Source organism: Octopus bimaculoides, chromosome 4 (genome assembly GCF_046866305.1).
Source record: "Octopus bimaculoides isolate indiv1 chromosome 4, ASM4686630v1, whole genome shotgun sequence".
Classification (NCBI taxonomy): Eukaryota; Metazoa; Mollusca; class Cephalopoda; order Octopoda; family Octopodidae; genus Octopus; species Octopus bimaculoides.
In genome coordinates this window covers 83,404,970-83,431,584 of record NC_142931.1, presented here as the reverse complement: position 1 = coordinate 83,431,584, position 26,615 = coordinate 83,404,970, and the positions used below count along the sequence as shown (strand labels likewise).

General features: G+C 34.6%; 2 protein-coding genes across 2 annotated transcripts in view; one reads left to right on the top strand and one right to left on the bottom strand.

Moving 5' to 3' along the window:
- Positions 1-597: 597 nt before the first annotated feature.
- Positions 598-8,977, top strand: LOC106876889 (uncharacterized). The gene is made up of 4 exons (XM_014925632.3): positions 598-757; positions 2,850-2,974; positions 5,327-5,462; positions 8,606-8,977. The coding sequence occupies exons 1-4, from the start codon at positions 674-676 to the stop codon at positions 8,921-8,923; spliced, it is 663 nt and encodes a 220-aa protein (XP_014781118.1). The 5' UTR covers positions 598-673; the 3' UTR covers positions 8,924-8,977.
- A 1,067-nt stretch (positions 8,978-10,044) lies between these two features.
- Positions 10,045-26,615, bottom strand: part of LOC106876888 (hydroxyacid-oxoacid transhydrogenase, mitochondrial-like) — a 50,481-nt gene continuing 33,910 nt past the window's right edge. Inside the window, exons 5-14 of the mRNA XM_014925631.3 lie at positions 25,559-25,713; positions 23,826-24,022; positions 23,654-23,731; positions 22,914-23,019; positions 21,877-22,029; positions 19,143-19,241; positions 18,638-18,716; positions 14,300-14,396; positions 10,963-11,120; positions 10,045-10,336 (exon numbers count right to left, since the gene is read on the bottom strand). Of these exons, the coding sequence (XP_014781117.2) occupies positions 10,241-10,336; positions 10,963-11,120; positions 14,300-14,396; positions 18,638-18,716; positions 19,143-19,241; positions 21,877-22,029; positions 22,914-23,019; positions 23,654-23,731; positions 23,826-24,022; positions 25,559-25,713 (1,218 nt within the window). The 3' untranslated portion in view covers positions 10,045-10,240. The remainder of the gene's footprint in view (positions 10,337-10,962; positions 11,121-14,299; positions 14,397-18,637; positions 18,717-19,142; positions 19,242-21,876; positions 22,030-22,913; positions 23,020-23,653; positions 23,732-23,825; positions 24,023-25,558; positions 25,714-26,615) is intronic.

Below are 26,615 nucleotides of genomic sequence, written 5' to 3'. Positions count from 1 at the left end.
AGTCATCAACAACAGATATGACGTCATCATCACTGCGATGCCAGTCAAGTGTTTTTTCATGTTTAGTAACACCTGAGAGTCACATGGGGTCAAATCAGGAGATTAGTGAGGGTGATCAACGAGTTCAAAGCCAGTCACGCACAGCAATCATTGAAATCAAAGATTTGTGCCCTGAGGAAAAAAAAAACGGGATGGTTACGACTGGTAGGCCTTAGGTCACAGGTCTACTAAGTAACATATGTGTTTTATTTTAACAACTCTAAATGGATGAAAGGCAAAGTCAACCACAGTGAGATTTGAACCAAGAACGTAACGGCTGAAAACTATGTTGCAAAACATCAAGAGCTTTGTGTTTTCTGCTAATACATCACCTTGGTTCGTACGAAAATAAAGGCGTTTTGATGTCCATAGACAACCAAACAGATTTTTTAAATAAGTAAATAAATAATCTGAGAAAATTGGTGGTGATCTGCCTCAAATAAAATGATGCATTATACAAAAAGGAAAAAAACTTTCTCTCTCACTCAACCTCGGAACATTAGATTCTCATATAGCATATGAAGCTATTGAAAAATATGCCGACTAGAGTTACCTCCCTTAGATCACACATTTATCTCCTTTCTCTAATATGTGCTAGACATAACTAGTCGCATTTCCACCAGCCAAGGTAACAATGTCGTCCTTCTGTAGAACGTTATTAAAACCTGTCACCTCGGCTCCTTCAGGAATTGCTTCCGTTGCTCCTTTCCTTGTCCAAGTAAGATGATATTGTAATCTACTTTTTTCCTTGTTCTTTACATCATAACTATTTATCTCTTTTTTATTCATTGCCTTTTTATTTTACAAATAATCATTCCTTGGTCATGGCAGATCTCTTTGACCCCACTCTGGGTCCCACGTTTTCCTATATCTCGTGTTACCCAAAAGTAGACACGTTATGGGCATAACTACAGAATTGTACCCCACAGACTTTGGAAGGTCTGGGGGGTAAAACCCTGTAGTTATGCCCACGTTATGTTTATCGTGTAATTGTCATTATGTATTTATCCAAAATCTCAAATATTTTTTAGTTAATGCAAGGCCCGAAATGTATTATCCCTAGTCTAGAGAATGACTGCTTAATTTTTTTTTACCGAAGTTAATGACAGTTTAGTTTGTAATAAGGATTATTTCTTTGCATCATTTTTATCACAATAACCATTAAAACCGGGCGATACAGTTATTCACCTGTGTTTTATTAGTTTGTGATCATATAATGATTCCTAACGTAAATACAAGGTCACGCCTTTCAGGTCTAGTGTCTGGTAAATTGAATCGACTTAAGTACTTCGATAGTATTTATTTGACCAAAATATATTTTAACTGTGTAAAAAAAATTTTATGTGTGTCTTATGACTCGAGCATGTTTGCATTATTAAACAAAGTGTATTGAAAGCATGCAAGAATTTTTTTGTTGTTGTTTTTTTAACTGTTAAGCTACTGAAAGAAGGGCTGCTGCATAATCCGACGCTTGAAAGTATGCGAGCTAAGTGTCCCTGAGAGGAAGGAAGACTTGGCCCGAATGCTTGCAACAGAATGTTCTCCAATAAGGGTACCCAAGGTGGTAAACCGGGCAGCATATTAACAAAATTACAGTTTGGTACCACGTTTGACTTTGTTCCCTTATAACTTTCTTTATAATATATATTTTTTAATAAAATTTTTTTGAGATACATTTTCGAAAGTGTTGATAATTGTTCTTTCTTTCCTTTTTTAATCAGAAAGGAAATAAAATCAAAATCTTAACCATTCGATAACATGTTCGCGATCATTATCAACATAAAATAAATATGACATTATTCTGATTGATATTCATTGTCAACATGAAAGTGGAAGGTACAATAAAAGAAATACTAGTTCAAGTAGGATATATATATATATATGTATATATATATATATATGTGTGTGTGTGTATGTATGTATGTATGTGTGTGTGTGTGTGTGTGTGTGTGTGTGTGTGTCTACTACAATACAAATAAAAGTATTCCATGATTTCTTACATCTCGAAGTGGTCACTGGTTCCTTAAAGTATCTTTGTGAGGGTTCCTTTATAATAGACCTGTACATATATGACTTTACGAGTCAACTTATTTCCTGAAACAACCAAAAAACATGGTATTCTTGGCAAGTGTCTACTACTGTAGCCCTGGGCAGACCAAAGGCTTGTGAGTGGATTTGGTAGATGGAAATTGAAAGTTGTGTGTGTGTGTGTGTGTTGACATCGTATGGGAATTGTAAACCAGCATCAAGCAGTATCATTTATTTCCAATCTTCCAGGTAAACATGTCTGGCCTTGGGGAAATATTACTTGCTTCAAAATAGATGAGGGTTGGTAACAAAAAGGGTATTCGACTATAGAAAACCTGCCACAACAAATTCCATCTAGCCCATGCAAACATAAAAAAGTGGACGTTAAAATGGTAATAATGAGGAAAGTCAATAAATGAGAATTACTTAGAGAATTAGTATCGTTCTTTATTTTCTCTTGTTTGGCAAATGATTTGGTCTGATTATTGTGTTTGAAACTGAACAGTTGTTTCATGTTAAAGTGTTATTATTTTTGAAAAAGCCACTTTTTTAATCATTCTTGTCATATATAGTTTCGATACACACATCACAATTCACTTGAAGTAAAAGAGAAGTATAAACCATTAGAACACATATGGTATCCTGATAGTCAGCAGAGGATCTGTGGTTCAATTCATGTCAAAGGACAGAAATTTTTCAATTTCCCTGCTATTTTTACAATATTATTTTATGCCAAATAAAGCATAGAAATTAAGATTTACAGAAAAATTTCTTTGTTGTAGATTCCATTAAGAACTGCTTTCTTCCGTAAAAATGCCAAGAAAGATGAAAGTGATGAGAGATCTTTTAATCCTATACAAGATGGTCCATCTACAAGAGATCGTTATTCTTCCTTGAAAAAAAGAACGTAAGTTGTTTGATTTATCACTAGCCCAATAAATATATTTCGTTTTTCTATTTTTGTTTCCAGTGAAGGGGCCTCTATGTGGTCACTGAACCTGAAAGAAATAGCTGCTAAATCTCTAAAATTGCATTTTGTCATTATCAGAAGGAAAAATATTTTGGGCAATGTAGTCTTTGATATACAAAAAGATATATTGGCCATAGGTCTGCCCAAACGAATGATCAGGGACAAAACAATGACTATGACAGCTAGTTTGTGGGAGCTTGTGGTTTGTAATCACTTGTCCTGTTAGAAATAGTATCCAAATCTCCCTCATATCATGCACTACCTTCTTATTTCCTAGCATACAAGTTGACATAGTATATAGTGTAAACATGTCCCACCCATGCTAGCATGGAAGACGGACGTTAAATGATGATGATTCAAACATCATTACTATCTTTCCAAATCTTGTTGCATTTCCCATGAAATTTGTGGTTCTCCAAAGTCATGTCTATAAATCAACCTACTCTTTTTGGCTCTAAATTTTGGTCTGAAAATTCAACATGTATGTCAGAAAATACAATAAATCCTAGCTGTTTCCGCTTGAAGCACATCTACTTATTCCAATATTACAATCAATATGTATCCATAGTTGGTGATGTATGTGAGTCAAAATACAGATTAAAATTGAGAATTATGGAAAAACCAATTGCAGAGTTAATTTATGATAAAATAGGAAAATGGAAATCTTTTAGTATTATTTATTCTCCATTACACTTGCTTCATTTGTTAATAAGAATCACAAAGATTTACATGTTAGATAGACATGTAAAGAAATTCCTATTGGAAACTCTTCAGATAAAGAATAATTACTTAGGTGACCAAGTTAGTAGTTGGGGAGGTTGTTCTGAAAGCATAGCTGCTACAATAAGTACAGGCTGAGCAAAGTTCAGAGAGCTACTAGTAATGAAGGGCCTCTTCCTCAGAGTGAAAGGCAGATTGTATGATGCCTGTGTACAAACAGCTATTCTACATAGCAGTGAGACATGAACTGTGATTACTGAGGATATGCAAAGGGTTGAAAGAAATGAAGCCAGTATGCTCCACTGGATGGAAAATGTCAGTATGCATATACAATTTGAGAGAAAAACTGGGTATACTAGGCATCAGATGTAATGTGTAAGTGAGAAGACTGAGCTGGTACAGCCATGTAATGCATATGAATGAAAACAGCTGCATCAAGAGGTGCCAATCTCAAATTGTAGAGGGAACATGTGGAAGCAGTAAACCCAGGAAGATGTAAGACAAAGTGGTGAGAAAGGATCTATGGACGTTGGGACTCACAGAGGGGATGACAGGGGACCAAGACTCCTGGCAGTTTGTTGTGCTTGAGTAAAGCTAAGTAAATGTGTGGTTGTCCTCGCGTACAGGATGTCTCCTGCATCCCGCTCCAGCTGAGCATTCCTAACCTTGAAGGCTTGTGGGTGCTGGTGCCACATAAAAACACCCAGTACACTCTGTAAAGCAGTTGATGTTAGGAAGGTCATCTAGCTGTAGAAACCATGCCAAAACAGATATGGAACCTGAACGGCTCTCCAGCTGACCAGCTCCTAATAAAACCATCCAACCCATGCCAGCATGGAAAACTGGTGTTAAATGATGATGTTTATGACTAACTTGGTTGATAAATTATCTCTTCTGTGTACTGTCTACTTGCTTTACATTATATCACTTCTCATCTTCGTTTTGTGTCATCTCATCTGCAGACCCATTCTGATATCTAATCCAACCACTTCGTTTGCTTTTGTTCACACTGTTGTAGCAATTATCTTACATTAAGGTAGACTTTATAGTTTGTGGACAACTCATAGTGGCACACTTGTATTTCATCATTGATTTTTCGTCTACTGCATGACTTTGTTTGCCAGCTTTTGTGTGAGGTTCAACATTCTAAGATCAATCAACTTTTACTATTTCTGCCCATATCCTCCTCTTCCACAATTTCTTTCTACTTGGATACCCTAGCACTTCTTTACCCATTTGTTATTCTCCACACATGTCATGTGTCTATACAAACATAGTTTTCTTTCTTGCATTTAAGCCTAATTTACCTCTCAGTTCATCAGTACCATGTTGTTCATGTGTACTAAGATTATGCATCCAATAGAGCATACTTTGCTGCAAACAAAACTGTATTAAAGGACAGCTTCTGTAAATATTACATAACAGTGTGGAAAAGTCAATTTAAAGCTGTACTCTTCTATTTGATTAGCTGTAATGACTAACATAAGAACCTACTGAATTCTCATGTTATCTCCATGTCATTCGGAAACTCTGACATCTTAGCTTTTGCTTTTTAATCTTCATCCATAGGTCAGTTCGTACAGTGGAAAGCTATAAACCACCATCAAATGTGGGACATAAAATGGAACAGATTGCTACAGATATTTTTGGCAAGGTATCAGACTGGAAGAAAATAACTTTGGATGATCGCCTTCTTAAATTTAAGGTATGTTCACTCGTTTGTGTTTATTGTTTTAACTACTTGAAAGAATAACATGATGTTTACATCCAATCTGTTTGTTACATTGATGATTTAGCTGTAAAGAGTTGCTTGTTTCTTTATTCAAGAACATTTGCCAAGCAAAAAAAAAAAACACTTATCATCCATAACAGGATGAAATATTGTAAAATGAAAATTATGATGATGATTTCTGAATGCAGTACAATTTTGTGAGGAAGGATACAGTTAGTAATTAATTAAATAGTAATTAGTAATTTAATTTAGTTAAATAGTACTTAATGGTATTTAAGTGGTGAGCTGACAGAATCATTAGCATATGCCAGATAAAATGCATAGCAGCATCTTTTTCTACTTCATGTTCTGAATTCAAATGTCACCAAGGTTGACATTGTTTTTCATCCTTTTGGGGTCAATAAAAAAGTACCATTTGAGCACTGGGGTCAATGTAGTCATCTAGTCATCTTCTCCTATATTTCAAGCATTTTACTTATAGCAGAAAGAATATTTGACTCATATTTATCAACTCCAGGAGGATGAAAAGCAAAGTTAACATTGATTGAATTTCAACTCAGAACATACGAAGATATGACTAAATACTGATTTCAATCTGCAGCACAGACCACAAAGATAGGTTTAATTCAATCAACCCTCATATATGACTGGTACTTATTTCATTAGATATGTAGAAGCAAATTACAAAACCAGCCCTACAGTTAGAGTAGGGGTGTGATACTACATATTGTAAAAGCAAGGCATTTAGTCCATCACCTACTATTTCTGTCTGTTTGTCATACTAATGAAAATAATGGGAGAAAATGGTTGATTATGTTGACCCCAGTATTTTGACTGTTACTTTATTTTATTAACCCCAAAAAGATGAAAAGTAAAGTTACTTTCAGTGAGATTTGAATTCAAATTGTAAAGAGCCAGAACAAATACCACAAGTTAATAATTATAATGGTTTCTGATTTAGGCACAAGGCCAGTTTGTCAATACCATTGACCCCCCAGTACTTGTCTGATAGTTTATTTTGATCCTTAAAGGAGGAAAGGTAAAGTTGACCTTGGCAGAATTTGAACTCAGAATGTAAAGAGTTGAAACAAATACCGCAAGGTATTTTTTTCAGACACTAATGATTTTACTACCTCACTACTTTAAATAATTCATAATAATGATAACTGTTTCTCGGGTGGCAAGTTGGTAGCATCATTAGTATACCAGATAAAATGCTTAGTGGCATTTTGTTCATCTTTACATTCTGAATTCAAATACTGGGGTCGATTTTGCTTTTCATTCTTGCAGGGTCAATAAAATAAGTACCAATTAAGTATTGGGGTCAATGTAATCAATTTACCCCTTCTATCCCAAAATTGCTAGCTTTTTGCCAAAATTTGAAACCAATATTAATAATGGTTTCTAATTTTAGTACAAAGTCAGCAATTTTAATACATGAAGCAACTTTTGTTTCAGAGAAAGAATTCATATAAAAACCATAATTTATTTTCATCTTTTGAAAATGACAAACACTGTTTTGTTATGAAATAAATTTTTAGTTATAGACACCTATGTTGTGGGACCCCAGAGTTTTTTTCAAAGAACCCTGGAGTTCTGCAAAACTCAGTTTGAGAAACCTTACATTAGTTTATTGTTGGTAATTCTAAGGACTGAATTTCAAGCAGATCAAGGATTTGTTACAGCTTCATGAAAGACTTCCCACTCTTACTTGCCTTTAGTCAGAGCTCATTTACTTGTCCTTGATTTCTTCCATTTTACCTTCTTCTCCTCATCATCAGATGGTGGAATGGTACTACATTTTGTAGCTGCTGGCTAGTTCTTTGCTAGAGAAGGAGATGCCCTCAGGTTCTCAGTGCCCTTTCACATCATCAGCCCCAGGTGCTGGTGGCCCTGAAGATAAGGTCATTTCCTTTGCTTCCAGTCAGGTTGTTCTCAGAGTTATAGTAGCAGCCATCACCTCTGTGGCAAGCTGTTGTTACTGGCCACTGCTCTTTTTTGTTCTTTTCCATTTTCTCTGAGTAGAAAGCCTCAAGCAACCTTTACTGCTACATGTTATAACTTTCTACCTTGCACTACCAGTCTAACTGACCCACTCTCAAATCCCTCAAATGAAGTACAGCTTTAATTATAGCCTTGTTTTTGAAGGGTCATCAGGACTTGGAGGTCTATGCAGATCCCACCAGACCATGTATTGTTACAGACCACCTCTTCATACTGGATCATTATGGTGATAAGCTAAGGATGACAGTCTCTCTACTAATATCTCTAGCCATAACCTTTGTTTCTTTTTTCTCACGTACTGTAGCTCTAGTCTGTGGACAGATTTGTGGCATCACAGCTTTTCCTGTCTGCTTACCTCATTCTTGGTTTTCAAATCAAGGCACATGCTGCCAGAGCTTTCTCCAAATCCTCTTTCAAGGACATATGGAAGTCCCTTCCACATTTTTTTTTGTTTTTTGTTTTTTGATAGACTGTCACCTTCTAACTTACCCTTTCTATATCAATTCAAGGAGTATTTTCTTTTGTGTCATACCTCTCCCACATTTCATCATCCTAAAATTGACCAATATCTACAATTTCATTTTGACTTGCAACACTAGCAATGAATGAATTGTTGTTATAAAAATGTTTAAAGATGACCCTTCTCTTTTTACCTTAGGATCTCAACAAATTTTGACTATTTTATAACTATCTGTTTAGTTGTTAATTTTACTTCTGTTTCTATTTTTTAAAAATCTGTTTTACATTTTCAAAAGTTTCATAAATGTGGATGAATATATTGTTTGCTATTGAAAAGGTGGCTGTAATGAACTACTAATAAATTGATCAAAATGAAGATTGACAAAAATATATTATTAAAAATGTCTGAGGGTGATGTTTACTTTTGACCCCAAGATAATGGTCTGTGTTTAAATATTGTGAAGCCTTTTGTTGATTAAAAAAGAAGCATATAAAAACTTTTACACTAAATAATCCTTGAAGAAAATATCTTTCAAACAAAGCTCAGTGTAAACTGTTCACCCAAAGCAAACAATATAAATATAATTTATTAAAATAGATGTTTTCATCTGTTGGACTGTATTTTAAAGAATTTGTCTCTTGGTTTATTTCAGTTCCTTTGTAAATGTATTGAAGAATTTGAACATGATATTCCCAATACAGAACTGAACTTCATAACAGACGTAACAAAAGCTATGGAATTCTTCCAAACAGAAATAAGAGACACGTCATCATACGAAGATATATCAAAACTAGACCTTCCTCGAAACCTACACATCCAGATGGAACCAGTTCGTTTTCATCCTGACACTGACACAATGTATGATGGTAAAACAGCTTTCCCAGGCAGACCAACTGTAGTTTCCAGTATCAAATACAAACATAAATACAAGGGTCATGATGGACAACATCGAGTGAAGACATCTAGTTAACATCCTACAATGATCATTTAGATATTTGAATTGTAATAAAATTAATATTTTGGACTATTTGTTAATCATCTCTTCAGAATTCAATTGCAGGTTCTTTCTCTGGAGACAACCTGCAAAATCAACTCATGGGGAACTTGGACTTAGGTTATATAGGATCATAAATAATCAAGAGGTTTACTACATCAAGGTTTTTAATCCAACATGTAACTGTTATTTAGTACTCGTCACTCTTCCATAGTTTAAAACTTTCTGACATTAGCACAATGTCATACTTTAGTGGTAATTATTAAGGTTGATAAAATAAGTGACCTTTCTAAGATTCAAACTCAGTACCTAAAGGGCTGTAACTGAAACAAAGAATTTTGATTGGCAGTCTACAAATCCTACTAATCTCGTTCTTAATATTGATACAAAGCCACACATTTTGGGGGAGAGTTTGGTGAAAGTTAAACGAACATTGTCAAGATTTAAAATCAAATTCATAACACTAAAGGACATAACTAAATACATCAAGATATTTTGTCCAGTGTCTACTGATTCTGCCACTAATTAGTTAAGTATTTGCTCTTTATCTTACTCTCTAACTCCTCCTCTTTTCTTTTTCAAATGGAGTAGTCATGTATCTACTCTACTGCAGGACACCTACTTTTATCCCTTTATACTTCTAATCTCTCATCACCTGGTACAAAGCCACTTCCCTGCTCAATATTAGTCACTCCTCCAAGCTGAGAGTATTTTTGTCCTGCAAGTTACTTGGTAACCCTGTCACAGCTGATGCCATACAAAAAGCACCCAGTATACTCTGTAAACTGATTGGTGTTAGGAAAGGCATCCTGCCATAAAAACCATGCCATAACAGACAATGGCACCTGATGTAGCCTGCAGCCTTAACAGTTCTTATCAAACCATCCAACCCAAATCAGCATGGAAAAAAGGGCATTAAATAACAATGATGTTTCTTTGGTACATATAAATAACGGATTTGATCAAACCCAATGATCAACTGGTATTCAATTTCAGTAGTAGGTGAGCTTAAAATATGAAAATATTTTGACTGCTGGTAATATAATTTCCCTATTAACAACTTCTATAGCAATAATATTTAAAATAAAAGTAATACATTTTCTTCACAACCAAAGACTTTATTTTCCCGAAATTAAAAATCGATATTAATTTGTTATTGTTTTCTCTCAGCATATCATCATCTTACTATTATTATTCTATACAATCACAGTTCATACAGCTGAGGAAATTCATAATTTTCTATATTCATTTTTTGAGCAAGGAAGTAGAGAGAATACTACAGAAATGTCTTTCTCAGTATAACGTCATTGAATTTTTTATAATGTCTCCGAGAGTTTCTGCAAGTTCTTCATCTGACTGCTGCAATGGTGACAGTTTAGTGACTCTGTGCTAAAAAAAAAAGAAAGGGAGATAATTCATGCTGAATTTTTAAAATAATTCAAGTACACAAATCCCACCCACTCCAAAACAAAAACTGACGTACTTTCTCAACACAGTCGATTAATAAAAACTAGAGAGAAAGTTCCTATGAAGTTGCTCTATCTGCTGGAAAGAGCAGACATTTTCCCTTCAAATCATATCTTAGTCTTAAGACAAAAGAACATTTTATGAAAAGACAAGACTTAGTACTGGCTCAGATTTATATTCATTTGCCTCAGTTGACCATTGTAGCAATCTGAGAAAATATTGGCATTAGGCCAGAGCATTAGCATACTAATCACTACAGAAAATAGAATTAGACATCATTTCAATTCTATAGTTATCTGGTAGCCACTGATCCACAAATTAACTAGGTTGCAAACAAAGCAATTGCCTTTTAACCACAGAAATTATGACAATTAGACAGGTACGAATCTAAAATGAAATATGAACTCAAGATGTCAAACAGTATGACGTGAGGGAGATTTAGTTTAGCCAATCAGATAGCCCCATAGAAAGACATAGTCTTGGCTCCTCACTTGTTTCCATTTATGTTAGAAATCGATACATTTAGATGGGAAATGAAATAAACTTACCTGAGGCAAAGTACCTTTAACCATAGCAGGAATATCTTCTTCAGTATAACCGAGAGCCTTCAAACCATTAGGAACCTTCAATGACTGACAAATCGACCTTAATTTGTCTGATAGAATGGCACCAGCATCGCTTGCTTTCTTGTTGCTGATATCAACTCCTAAAAGGTAAACTAAGTATTAGGAATGTGTTATATCATACATATAAGTCACTGTTGCTTTAATTATGTTATGACGCATGTGAGATAACTCACTGGAATTTAATATTTCAGAAGTGATAATTCTAATATAATGACTAGGACAGTCAATTGGCAAAATAGGTAGAGCATCAGACAAATGCTTCATGATAATTACTCCACCTCTTTGTACTATTAACATGAAAGCTTGCATAAGTCAATTCTGCTTTTTGTTCCTCCAGAGTTGATAAATAAAATATCAGTCCAAGTTATGGAGTTGATTATTCTCTTTCTCAGAATCAGCAACACTCTGTTGTGCAGACCATTTACAGCATTCCTTTCCAGCAAGAAATCAAAGAGGATTGAGCTAGGATCTTGCATATTCTTATCTAGAAGGCCACAAAAAAAACCATATGAGGTCTGATAAACAAGTATCCGGAATCATCATCATCGTTTAACGTCCGCTTTCCATGCTAGCATGGGTTGGACGATTTGACTGAGGACTGGTGAAACCGGATGGCAACACCAGGCTCCAGTCTGATTTGGCAGAGTTTCTACAGCTGGATGCCCTTCCTAACGCCAACCACTCAGAGAGTGTAGTGGGTGCTTTTACGTGTCACCCGCACGGAATGGTGCTATAAAAACAAAACTACAACACACACACTAATTTGGCATTTAATCTCCTTCAAAGTAGTCCCATTCAGAAGCCACACACCTAATCCAGCACTGTTTCCATTGATGGAAGCATTTTTGGAACTCATTTTCTGGGATAATCAGTAACTGCCTCTTCGCATTCACTTAGATTTCCTCAATGTCCTGAAATCTCTCTTTTAAGTGAGATTTGATTTTTGAAAGTTGCAAGGCGCGAGATCTGGGAAGTACAGTGGCTATCAGACCTGGGGAATGCTGTGCTTAGCCAAAATCTGCTGCACAAGCTGTGCTGAATGGGCAGGTGCAATTGCCACTCACTGGACACATGCAATTGTGGCCTTTCCCAACGAATAGCATCCTACAAACGTCACAGTAGTTACTCCTTGTTTACTGTCTGACAAGGTGGGGCATACTCATGATGAACAATCCCCTTGTAAACTTACTATTTGAAAATCCCACAATGAGAAATATTCAGCAACAGTACTTTGAGGTAAAGATAATTTGCCAACATAACATGGCAGTCTGATGAAGAGAAATTACGATACACATATTGTTTTGAGCTGGATTCTCTTGTTCAAAAATATAAGGACACAGATCGTGTCGTATAGCCAACTGGAGACAATGTCTCCTGGGGATAAATTACATCATTCGTCCTAAACCAGGACTGAAAAAGAGAGAGAAGGAAGTCACCAACAACAGTGGAATTGAAGAAGTGCAAAGCAATGGAAGAGGAAACCCAACCCATGACGAGAAACGGAGAAGTTTTACCAGTAAAGGACTTACAAGTACAGAGTCATTCAGACCGGCACACATTCAAACACATAGACATGCAAAAGCACACAAGTAATAACGAACAGAAACAAGACAACCCAAAATTACGGAAACCTAAAGACATAGACACACAGACGAAACACATAGAATTACAGTCAAATGAACATGCAGACACACAAATACATGAACACACAGATACAATCACAAGAAAGCCAAAAATTACAGAAATATAGAGAAAAAAAGAGAAACATGCAAAACACAAACAAAAAGTGAGATATAGGACAACCCAAACTTAAAAGATTGCAAAATTGAAAGACATTGTGAGAGACTGAACCCACTTAGGCTGGAGGTGAATGTTGAACCTCACACCTCGGTGGTGAATCATGTGAACGAAAAGGAGAAGATGAAGTGGTAAGTCGTAATTTAATTAGAAACTGTGAAAACTGTGGAAAAACATTTGGTTTGACTCTTTGGTTTAAAAAAGGAAAAAAAAAGTAAATCATGGATGAATATTTGTTTAAAAATTTTAAAATTGTAAGGTGAATCCAAAAGGGAAGTTGCAGTTTCACCTCGAAATGGGACTAGAAATTATTATGTAAAATGTAAAGGTTTAAAGGAAAAGGAATCCACGGTTTCATTTCGCAGTGGAAGCAAGATGGCTGTCTCATTTGCATTGTAATTTTATTCATTTCGTTTGTACATCACTGACAAAATATTGAAGCAATGGAGAAATATAATGTAGTGTGGATGGGTTGGTGGTAATGTTTTGTGGTTTAAAGAATTACAGAAATATATCTGTGACCTCGACACTTTTCATTTCCGTGTGTGTTCTTGTTCCACTTACTCTGTTCTGTGGAGTAAGTGGAGCAAGAATACACACGAAAACGAAAAGTGTCGCTGAAGAGGTCACAGATATGTGAAGAAAGATTTCTGGACAATGGACATGAGTTAAAATAATAAAATATGAACAGTAATAAACAAGTGAAGAAAAAATATATAGCGCGTGTGTTTATTTGGCCAAAAACGAAAAAAAAAAAAACCGAGCATCTCGAATGTTTCTGATAAAATTATCTCCCCTGGACATGTTTGACCCGTCCAACAGCAAAAAAAATTATAAAATTTGAAATAAACTAAAATAAATTCCAGTTTGTGGGACATGTGTTCTGAGATTTATGCAGAGTCAATATATATAAACTACCAATCTCTCAGCTGTTTATTCCTTAGTTAAGTTAGTATTAACATTTAATGTATGAAAGCAAAAAAAAAAAAAAAAACCTAACTACAAATAAATATGAGATGGATTGACAGACATTACTAAGATATTTGATGTAGGGTGCAATAAAAAAGCTAATGAGATAATTATGCAGATTACATAAACAAACAAACACAATAGTTGCCAATGGCTAATATTGTTTGCATTTCCAAGAATGGTAGACTGGAAAAAATGGCCTGTGATATTTAGTTACATCTTTTTCTGTTCCAAGTTTAAATCCAGCTACGGCCAACCAAGTACTGTGGAGTAGGGGTCTGTTTAATCAGTTATGTTCTCTCTCTTCAAAATGTGTGATCTTGTATGTGTTAGAAAGTAATATTATTTGCATTTTCCAGTAAGGATGGATATGTTTTGCCCTTATTCCAATTTCATCATCAAAGTATAATCCTCACAGTACTTGTTGAAATAATAATACACCATTCACTCAACCATTTTCACAAGAAACAAAAGGTAGCAAAATGTTACTTACCCAAGAAACTAGCTCCATTCAAATGACGCTGTGGACAAGACATTGCAGTTGCACTGAATACTGCAGGTGATGTAATTATAACTGAGAGTCCATGGGGCTGTCAAAGAATGGAGAGATGGCTAGAACCAGGCATTATAAACATTTCTTCCTAATATACATGGCACTATACTTAATATGATAGAAGAAAGAATTTACAGTTAAGCTGCATATCTGTTACTTTTCAGATCACCATAAGTCAAAAGAAATAAGAATCACAAAGTTGTAATACATACATTTAATATACTAACACCGATTTTAATATTGCTTTTCCTATAGATGGTGTCTCTTAGTAAATATCAACAGTGGTTTCTTTATTTTGGCCACCTTTTCTGCTACTTCACAACCATGACAAGCCATGCCATCATTACCACCAACACATGTAGCACTAAGTAGTTTTGTCTCACCCCTAACTAAATCTGTGAAGTACAACACAACTAGAGTACTAAATCTAAGGGACAAAAGCACCTACTACATTCTTGGAGTGGTTGGCGTTAGGAAGGGCATCCAGCTGTAGAAACTCTGCCAAATCAGATTGGAGCCATCTGGTTTCACCAGTCCTCAGTCAAATCGTCCAACCCATGCTAGCATGGAAAGCAGACGTTAAACGATGATGATGATGATACTTGATGCTCATCAAATATTCAATTAGTCACCATAGTGCTGTATGGATGGGATTAAGTATTCAACACCAACAACAGCAATCACTGAGTTAGAGAGTGGGGAAAATATTACATTTTTAAAATATTGACAAGCTACCACAAAGGTCTCTATTCTTTTAAATATTGAATCTGTAAATCATTTACACAGCCCCACTAGTGAGGCTGACTGCTACAAAAACCCATATAACTTGGTATGAATAAAAAAAAGAGTTGGAATAAACCCCAGGGAGATATTCACACAAAAATATTTGTCACAAAAACCTGCTTTTAAAATCATAGTCACCATTTCATGCTAAAACAATCATCCCTAGTTCCAGTTACATGTTGCTAAACCTCTGAAAATAAGGCATCCAGCCATCCTGGTTTTCCAGGATTCATCCCAGTTTTCAAACAATGGTCCCATTCTCCTGAAACAATACTCCAGGATAGTGATTTATCTTAAAGTTTCTTGTTTGTCTTTTAATTTCAAAAATAAATTTTCTTAATATTTTCCAGTTAATTTTTATGTTTTTTTTAATAATTTTTTGCTTCCCAAAAACTTTTTAGCTTTTATGGAGTACCACTTTAATTGAGATATTGTTTATTCAATTTTCATTAAAGTATATGCTTACTATTCACATGTCTTGAACACATTCACTTCAACCCAGTTTATATTATGCCTGCAGCAGGTCAGGATTTGAACAGTGCAACTGTGTCCAAGGATAAAATTATCCGACCAACAATTTCCATTTTTTTGGCAGAACTACACCTTCATCAACCAATAAATTCATTATCATTTAATGACCACTTTCAACTAGCTTGGATAGTGGTCATTAAATGATAGATTTAATGAAAGAAACAGTTTTCTTGCTTCTCTATCACATCTTGTCATTCAGCTGCTATTTTTAGCATACTACTTACTATTGCCATGTTAAATATACAGTTTATCTTACAACAAATGAATATACATTCACAACAATGCCTAAAAGAAACTTTACTACCAGCACTTATGAAGAAGAATGAAGCTATATTGAAAAAGAAGAATTGAAAATAATGAAGTGCAATGTAAAACATGCCAGTGTTTCATTAATACCAGTGTTTCATTACTGAAGACAGTAGACTGGCAGAATAATTAACACGGCAGGAAAAATGCTTAGTGGCATTTTATCCGTATTTACATTGTGCTCAAATTCTGCCGAGGTTGACTTTTTCATCTTTTCAGGGTCAATAAAATAAGTACCAATTGATTACTGGGGTCAATGTAATCGACCTAGCTACTTCCCTGAAATTGCTGATCTTGTGCCAAAATTTGAAAGCAAATATTAACCATGGGGGAAAGTCAGATATCAAGGATCGTATTCAAATGAACCTCTAACTTCCAATCAAATATTTCATCTTCAAAATTATTATTATTATTTAAATAGAATCTTCAGGATATGACATGATTGAGTAATTATCTTTGAAATAACACTGACCAATCATGTGGTGAAACATCAGCAAATCATTAAGTACAGATTATTTATTGAAGCTGTTCACTGAAATCTTTCCAGATTCACAATGAGCTAAAAGAGTTTTCTTGCTCAAGAAAAAAGGTTATTTTTTTGCACAAAAATATTTTTTCACTTCTTCCTGTTAAGTTTTAAAATTTTAGAAAACTACAGTTTTCACAGAATTCTAACAGCTGATAAGCCATAGAACAGAAAATGTTTTACTTTAATTATTGCCTTTTTATACAGACAAAAAGTGAAGCAAGTAATGGTTTTACATTGAATACTTTGTCTAAGGAAGAGGCAGAAACTATAGCTAATTACATAAAGAAATGCTGGGATGATAACAAAATACTTAAAGAAAAATATATGGCATTTGGAGCAGATGATACTAATTAGAATTTTGGAAGAACTAATAGTAAAGTTCAGGAAAAGGTTTTTTATCAATTGAAAAATATTTCGAATGTTAAAATTACGTTCTTGCTTATCACATTACTCAATTCAACTTATTTCTGATAGACATGAACTTGTTATTGATTTAGCAGCAACGTAACTTTACTCTTTTTTTACTCAACTGTGAAAACTACAAGTTAGAATGACTGATTTCTGTTCTTTTGTTGACATTTAATACAAAATACTATTATCTCACTTTCCAGGGTTTATAAAGTGTATTTTAGAATTGTTATTTTTTACCTATAGAAAAAGCTCCATTTTTTTAGTCATTTTTAAAATTTAACCATCCTTTTGATGAGCTATACCTTAATGTCTTAAATAATTTTTCTTGAATTCTAAAAGACATAAATTTCAAAGGTAGAAAAATCAGATCAAAAGATCCCTGAGGTAAAAGAGATAGTTTTTGAAACTATAGAAAACAATGGTTTCAAACTTTCGCACAAGCCAGCAATTTTAGGAGGATAGAGTTCTTCAGTTGCATTGACCCCACAACTCAACAGGTACTTATAACCCTGAAAGGATGAAAGGCAAAGTTGGTCTCAATGGGATTTGAACTCAGAATGTGAAGAACCAGAACAAATACTGCAAAGCATTTTTTTTTTCTAACCATCAAACAATTCTGCATTATTTCAATTGTATTGAAATAATACAATTTAAAATTGTCAATGTTTTCCTCTCTAGCCAAACTGAGGAAATTCTAAAGAATTTTCAAAATGACAAGAGAGTTAAAAATTTCAAAAGCAATATTATTGAATTTTCATACAATATCAAATTATCTTGTAAAATGGCAAAAACAACTTACGCCAATTTGATTTTTTACATTGGTAAGTCTCCAGAGTGGAAGAAAGTTGAGGAATCAATCATAGGTTTCCACAAGTTAAACATCAAATTTGATGATAAACTTTGTACAATGAAAACATTTTGATAAAAATTGTACCAAATGAAATTAAGAATTATTTGGACTGGAAAAAGAAAAACTGTCAAGAGAAATGGTATCTTATTTCTAGACAAATAGAATTTGTAGAACAAAAAATGTAAACTGTTGAAATTGTATTTCGTATGTGTATTTCGTGTGCAAGATTCTTGATGTGGATACGTGTGTTGAAAGAAATACAATTAAACCTTGGAAGTGGAGAGACAAGTTACTGAAGAGATTGCAAGAGTGCAATGAAATAATTTAACAAAAAACTATATAAATTAATAAAGGACTGAACCAGTGCATGTGTTTATTACCGGTATAATGCTTCTCCCAAGGTTTAATTGTTGAAATTGTGTTTCCCTTTATTTCCAGTTCCAGGATATAACAGCATTGATAGCGAAAATAGGTTTCTCTCTAAATGATACTCAATTGTTTGACAAATGAAACAAACAATGTTTCAACAATCAATGCTTGTATTTTTAATGTCAAAGATATAGATTGTTTGAAATTCAATGAAATCATTAAAAATGAAAAGTAAGTATTGGTAAAACAACAAAAACTTCAAATAAGTATAGTATCACTGATTAGCTGCACTAGTTTTTTGTTTCTTTTTTTTGTTAAATAAATGGTTTAACAAAGTATACTATTGATAAATCTTACTCTCATACATGAAAGATACAAATGTTTTTGAGTGAATAAACAGATCCTTTCCTGTCGTGGTTGTGTATTAAAAAAAAATATGGTCACTCTAACTAAAAACAAAGCCAAAAGTCAGCAGTGGAAGTAAAGTTTGTATACTTACAATAATAGGTTTGTCAGTGGGATAACCTTCAGCTTGATAGTCTCTAGCTAATCCAGCAATTGGATAAGATATAGCATGGCTGTACATGGTGACAGAAAAAAAGACAGTGATTAGAACTTAAATACAAGCTGGCCCAGGCAGAGATTCAGATATTCAAACCCTTGCAATAAGAATTATATTATACTTGGGTAGAACAAGTCAAATTAATTACTTTAAAAGACATTAAAACATGATAAACACTAGTTTAATGCAGCTGTTATTGTGTGTCATATAAGTTTATATCAGTCAAAACACTCCTTGTTACCAAGATATGTAGAAACATCATTAAGGTATGATTTTAATGGAAAATTTAAAAAAGAAAAAAAAAACAATGGTATTTATAAAGGTTCTTTAACAATAAGAATGGAAATTTATTATTCTAAAAATTGGTTTGGCCAAACCTAATATGAAGAAAATCCAGATACTGAAACAGTGACAATGAGGATCAAAATCATGACATGCTTACCATAAATGGACACCAGAATTTCCAAAACCAACAGCAGCAAAACTACTGGCTAGTTGTAAATTAGATATGGCTTCTAAATCATCTTGGTTGTCAACTGCTCTGGAAAAATTTGAAAGGAAAATGAATATAAGATAACATATATATTTGTTTACATTAAAAGTTTGGAAAAAAACTGTAAAATTTCATGAGTTTGGTACATACTTGGTACATACAGTATCCATCTAGTATATCACTTAAATATTTAACTTACACTAGCTTTCTGAACACATTAGAACATGTTCAATATTAAATAGTAATGAATATATTTAATGCACAGGTATGACTGTGTTTGAGAAGTTTGCTTTGGAACCAGTATACCAATTCTAAAACCAGGATATACCCAGTGTATCAAGCATTTAGGAGGCACAAGCACTTATACATACAACGATAGCTTCTGCCTACCAAATTCAATCACAAGGCTTCGGTCAGCCCGAGGTTATAGCAGAAGACACTTGTCCGATTTACCATGCAATGGGACTGAACCTGAAACCATGTGGCTCCTAGCTTCCTAACCACACAGCCATGCCTGAATATAATTTTTTAATATATATTTATATTACAGTAAGTTTCAATTAGTTTTCTCTTTTTCTTATCAGGTATCTTATCCTTAGCTATCTTTAGGACCTGACTGATAGACACACATTTGTCAATGACCTAGTAGATAAATGAAGGTTCCTAACTCAAAGCTACTCTGGTGCTATATATATATATATATCCAGAAATAAGATACCCAATGACAACCAAAGATCAAACTGATTGAAGCATAGTGTAGATGTAAATGTTTAAAAAATCTTTCAACATTAAAGATGAGATTAATTAAAATCTAAAAGATTATAATCTTATCAATACTACTAATCTATTTAGTCAAGTTATATAATACTAGCAGCTAAACCCGGTCTGTTTGGATGATGTGGCTGTGATTGTTTTGGGTTCGGCATAATCTATAACAGCATTTCTCAACCTGATCATTTCGTGTCCTGTTTCGATTGGAGCCTCCAGCTGTATGCAGATTTCACCCTCTCCTGTCAGAAAATGGCTTCAGGAGTTGTGAAGAAAGAATTTGTACGTAGTCTGTTTGTGAGAACTATTCTATTGGACGTCTGTCTAATCATTAAAAGATTTATTTAATTATGAACATAGAAAGAAATTATGCATTAACTGCAAATTTTTGTAAGCAGTTTTATCCGTAAAAATTTTATTTGCAGAGAGCAGAAATTAAAAGATATATGAAATGGACATGCGTGTGTATGGGGGGGGTATGTGAGAGAGAAAGCAACTGGTGTTAATGGCAGAATAACATTTGAAATGCAAATCTGTGAATGAAAAATAAGTTCAGACCTCTACATGGTAGGTAGACCTGGTAGAAATAGCAGTTAAATCTCCCTCAAAACACCCTACTGTATTAATGTGAGAATTCTACATATTATGTTAAGAAGTTGACGTTAAGAATTGCTTTAACAGAAAATGAAGCTGTAAGAATGAACAGGAAAATTGTGTGTAAGAATTAATAGCAGACATATCCAATTTAAGAAAAGTGAAGTATGAAATGAGTAATTGTTATACACTTATAGAAAAACAATTTATATTATAGAAATTGATACATACCTCTTGAAGATTAAAATGAGTTATTGTTTTCGATGCGAGTATAATCATAGAGAAACTGAAAGACATGAAATGTCCGTTTGTGTGTGTATGTGTGTATATTTTTGGTGGGAGTTTTGCATTTAGTAGGAGTTGGTTTGTTTTATCTGTCGATCAATGGCTGGACAAGTGAAAAGGGAAGGCGATCTTTTGAAGTGGGCATTGAATGAAGATACATGGAGAGTTTTATGACTGAACTTCTTTTGAAGTTTTGGTGAGAAGGGAGAATTGATGTGTGTGCGTATGTCTGTGTGTATGTGAGTGTGTATGTTTAAAGGGGTATGCGCGACAGAGAGAGTAATGTTGATGGTGTATGTGTATATGAGAGAGAGAGAGAGAAAGAAAGAAAAAGAGAGAGATAAATGAAATTTATCATTCAGTTTATTTATTTATTATATATATATGTATGAATGGCTTCAGTGACACACACTCACATTCATGCACGCACGCAGGTTGTATTAATCGATTTTCTCTATAAGTATGGGGGCTAGGAAAAAAATAGAAAGCGCGTTCCAATTTATGCACCCGTCTCCACATGTGTGCCATTTTTCACGTGAATCCACCCAGCCGTTTGGCTGTGAACCTCAAGACAAGAAAGAATACAACGGTTGGCCAACTTCAATTTATATTATAGATTAATTCATTCACTGATAAACAACTATTTAAAAAATATTTAAAAAATTACTGAATATATTTAAACAGTAGAATAAAACAGAAAAGACAATCATCACTACTATCATTATCATCATTATTTTATCCACTCTCCATGCTGACACCACTTAGACAGGTCATCACTGTCCAATTTCATTCTTACTCAGAGTTACTGCTCTCCGAGACAAGTCAGTAGACCATGGTCATTCGTCTGTTCAGTTTCTAACATAAATTCTACAGCTGAATTCCCTTCCTAATTTACAGAGTACACAAGGTGAATTTTTTGTGACATCAGAACTATAAAGTTTGAAAATTAATGAGTCCTCTCAACATTATATTGTTTGTTTCTTTACAATTTAAATAAATAAATGGTAGAAGTAGATAAAGTGTTGAAGGTACTTACCTTTGAAGATATTTATCACACACCTCAAGTGCAGCTTGGGACCAAATATCACTAATAGGGTTACTGCCTTGGTAGGCTGGCCGAAGTTCAGGACTGCTTGCTCTAGGAGTTCTTTCATAATAAGGAAGGGCTGTGTAAGATTCTAATGCATGACTGAAATATAGAAACAAAATTACTGATGAAGAAATAACATAGTGAGACATAATGGTTATGAGGTTAAGACAACAAACTATTAATTGCATGGCTGGAAATTCAAAACCTCATCTCAAATTTCATGCAGCATCAGTCTCTATAGTTGATTTTAAATTTCTTTTTTATATTTATCCAAAAAATGCCACCAGACTGATTGCCATAAAGTCACAAATACACTCCAGCCTCTGGACTACAGGCACACCAACTTCTCTCGGTGCTTTTTATACAAATGGCCTTTGCTTCTTGGATTTTGTTGGCATTGTACCACTTCCACTCTGGTACTCTCAACACTCGTTTTTTTCCCATTGCACATACCCCTAGACCTCATACACACAGACCTTTCTCCCCAGGACATCATCCCTCTTGAATTCTTTCTCTCTCCATGTTATCCTTACAATCCTCATTTTGCAACTATTCAAGAGATACATTGAAGTCTGAAAAGGCCATGGGAAACCCCTTCCATCAAATAAAAACAATGAAACAAAACTTTTTAAAAAGACCAATACTTAATTCCAGTTTCTGCAGCATTAAGCAGACGAGAGGCATATCTCCTGAAAGAGACACCAGTCTATAAGATGCAATTTTCTCAAACATCCTGGTATCTAATCCTAACAGCTAGGTGAAGTGAGGTATGTAGAATAAAGTGTCAAACTCAGAAATAATATACAATGATTGTAGGTCTGCATGGAATTTGAACTCACAAATCATATGCTGGTAGTTTAGCATGCTACCTGCTTAGCAATTGTCTCTCAGTAGATAGTTCTATGTCCTAAAGAATGGAACACAAGAGAAATTGAAAATCATGTCAAATAAAGGAAATTTTACACTTTGGCAACTAGACTTACCATAGAACATCAAGGCCACTGTATGCAACAACCCGTTCTGGCTGAGATACCACATTCAATGGATCCAAAATTCCTAATGTTGGTCGCAAAGAGCGATTGGAAATACCTACAAGATAAATAAAGGCAGGAGAGGAAAAAGTCTTCTTTTAGAAAACTCTCCAGTAATTATAACTCTGTGTGTGTGTGTGTGTGTGTGTGTGTGTGTGTGTGTGTGTGTGTGTGTGTGTGTGTGTGTGCGCGCGTGTATGCGTGTGTGCGCATCTGTCTGTCCTTACATACAGATGCATGTCTATATTCGATGCTGGTATAGGTTGAATGGTTTGACAGGATCCAATGGATCAAGGGACTGCATGCATCATACAATCCATGACATCATTCATAGCTCAGTATGTGTTTTCAAACATGTTCAAGAGGAAGAACATTTTCACCGGAACTGTAACCACAGTGGAAGGTCTTTTCACATCCAAATTCACTGAAACATGCATTTGAATAGCCAAGTGTCCTTCAATACACAACCTTCCATCTTCAAAAAAGGATGAATACATTACATAATATAATCCCAAACACAACTATTCAGTAACAGTACAGTTCTCAATTAGGCAGAGATTTGTTATATCTAGTGCAGTGGATGTGTGGATCATACTAAGCTGATTGACCAATTACCTACAAATCATAAGTTTACTTGACTAGGATCAACCAGGGGTTAAATAACAACCATAACAAGATGAGTAATAACTTACCAGTTTTAGCCTTTAGTTTATCAAATCCAAACACAGCTGTGCCTGTTGTTTCACTGCCTGTTCCTGTGGTAGTTGGTACTGAAAGAAATAAACATCACATGACACAGTCAATTCTGTCACAAAAAATAAATATAAAATGTTAATTAAAATTAACACAAAAATGTTGGCTTACTTGCAATAAGGGGTTTTACAGGTTTGGTAATAGGGAGACCTTTGCCAATTGGAGCATTGACATAGTCTAGGAAGTCTGCTGATGGATCAGATGAGTACAAGTTGGCAGCTTTACATGTGTCCATAGCAGAACCACCACCAATCGCAAGGAAGGCATCGAAGTTGTCTTGCTTCACAAAGTCTATGGCTGTTTTAAAGCTGAAATTATATACATATCATCATCATCATTCTTTAACATCCACTTGTAATGTTTGGATGGAATTTGTTAAAGCAGATTTTTTATGGCCAGATGCCCTTCCTCTTGCCAAAGAAGAAGTTTTTATGAACTGAGAGTTCTATAGAATTAGGCAGGTACTGTTTATTCCTTTAGTTCCAAATCAGTCCTGACTGAAAGTATTCCAACCATGACTATCCATTTTTTTTTTATTCAGACAGTGTAAATAGGAATAAACTATATCAACTTTCATGTTCCGATTGAGCTTACCTTACCTGCTTTTATGGTAGCCACTACCATAATCTGTAAGCATCAATAAGAGATGGATAGTGGTGAGTGTGTAACATATTCAAGCTGTCATATTGCTCTCCATAACATTCATCACAGCATATCAGCATGTGCAGTATGATCTTCAACAAGGTGGAGACATGATATAGTATTAGGCCAGCTATATGCATATCAAAGGATTACTTGATCTGAATAGGCTGTGGCTACAAAACAATATACACATACATATTAACATAAGGTAACTTTTATTTCTATATTCTTGTCAAATACATCATTGGCTGTTTTAAAGCTGAAATTATATACATATCATCATCATCATTCTTTAACATCCACTTGTAATGTTTGGATGGAATTTGTTAAAGCAGATTTTTTATGGCTAGATGCCCTTCCTCTTGCCAAAGAAGAAGTTTTTATGAACTGAGAGTTCTATAGAATTAGGCAGGTACTGTTTATTCCTTTAGTTCCAAATCAGTCCTGACTGAAAGTATTCCAACCATGACTATCCATTTTTTTTTTATTCAGACAGTGTAAATAGGAATAAACTATATCAACTTTCATGTTCCGATTGAGCTTACCTTACCTGCTTTTATGGTAGCCACTACCATAATCTGTAAGCATCAATAAGAGATGGATAGTGGTGAGTGTGTAACATATTCAAGCTGTCATATTGCTCTCCATAACATTCATCACAGCATATCAGCATGTGCAGTATGATCTTCAACAAGGTGGAGACATGATATAGTATTAGGCCAGCTATATGCATATCAAAGGATTACTTGATCTGAATAGGCTGTGGCTACAAAACAATATACACATACATATTAACATAAGGTAACTTTTATTTCTATATTCTTGTCAAATACATCATTACTCACATACATTACTCACTTAGAGGTGTATGTGTACACTTTATGGTTAAGGGTTTGTAACTAAATAATTTCAATTCCACTGTGTTGTATACCTTATAGACTCAAGCTGACCAAAGCTTTGTGAGTGTAATTTGGTAGTTGGGAATTGTGTGAAAGCCTGTCAGAGGAAATATTCCTGTTCTTGGATAGTAAGACTTAATACGTCACCCACTTTAATACCAACACCAAATCCATGGGTTTGGTGTTGATATCAAATGCTGTAAGATTAGCTTTCATTTTCAAAGAGAATTAATTAGCTGACACTAGATGTACTAGAACTGGTCATTTGTTTATAGAATCATATCAAAAGCTTGTCTATCTTACCTTTCATCAGATGGTTCCACTTTTACATCTGTGAACAACTTGTATTTCAGGTTTTGATCCTCTAGTGACTGAAGTGCTACTTTCACAGCTCGTGTTTTCAAAACATTTTTATCTGTCATCACACATATCAACTTGGAACCTAAATTGCAGAAGTCCTACAAAATAATTGCATAACATTATTGCACTTTAATTAGCATAGCTATGCCACCAGCATGATGACCAAATTCAAGTTAGACAACTCACTACATCAAACAGCAGATACACCAAAACAACAACAGAGTTTCTATGTAGTTGCTTAGCCAAATACAATTAGCAGCCAAATCTGCTTCAAATTTCACCCTCCCATTTTGAATAAGCAGACAAACTGGATAATGTTAACTCAAAGTCTTTCACCTTTTTCTTGTCCTAACTACTACACATTCACTACAGCCATTCCTCTCTCTTTCTCACTCTGTGTGTGTGTGTGTGTGTGTGTGTGTGCGTGTGTGCGTGCGTGCGTGTGTGTGAGCACATGCGCATGTGTGTGTGGGTACGTGCATGTAAGTAAATGGATTTCTGTTTGTTTCAATGATGAAGATTCAGTTTTGTTCAATCAACTGAGTTATCTGCTTACTGAATTAAAATACATATGGCTGAGCATTCCACAGAAGCACGTACCTTCATGTAATCCTCAAGCAGAATCAACATGACACAATGTATGACAATACTATATAGTTTTGACAGGCCTCAGCATGGATTTTGCTTCCCCAGTTTAACTCACAGGGCTTGGGTTGACCTATGGCAATGGTAAAAGACACTTGCTGAAATACCACACAGTGAGATTAAAAACAGAAATTCGCTCACAAATGCTAAGTGAACTTCTTTACCATTCAGCAATATTGAAAGGCAGATTGTATGATGCCTGTGTGCGAGCAGCCATGCTACAGGGCAGTGGAACATGGGTTGTGACCAATGAGAATGTGCATAGGCTTGAAAGAAATGAAGCTAGCATGCTTCACTGGATGTGTAATGTCAGTGTGCATGCACGATAGCATCTCGAGAGGAAAGTTGAGCATAA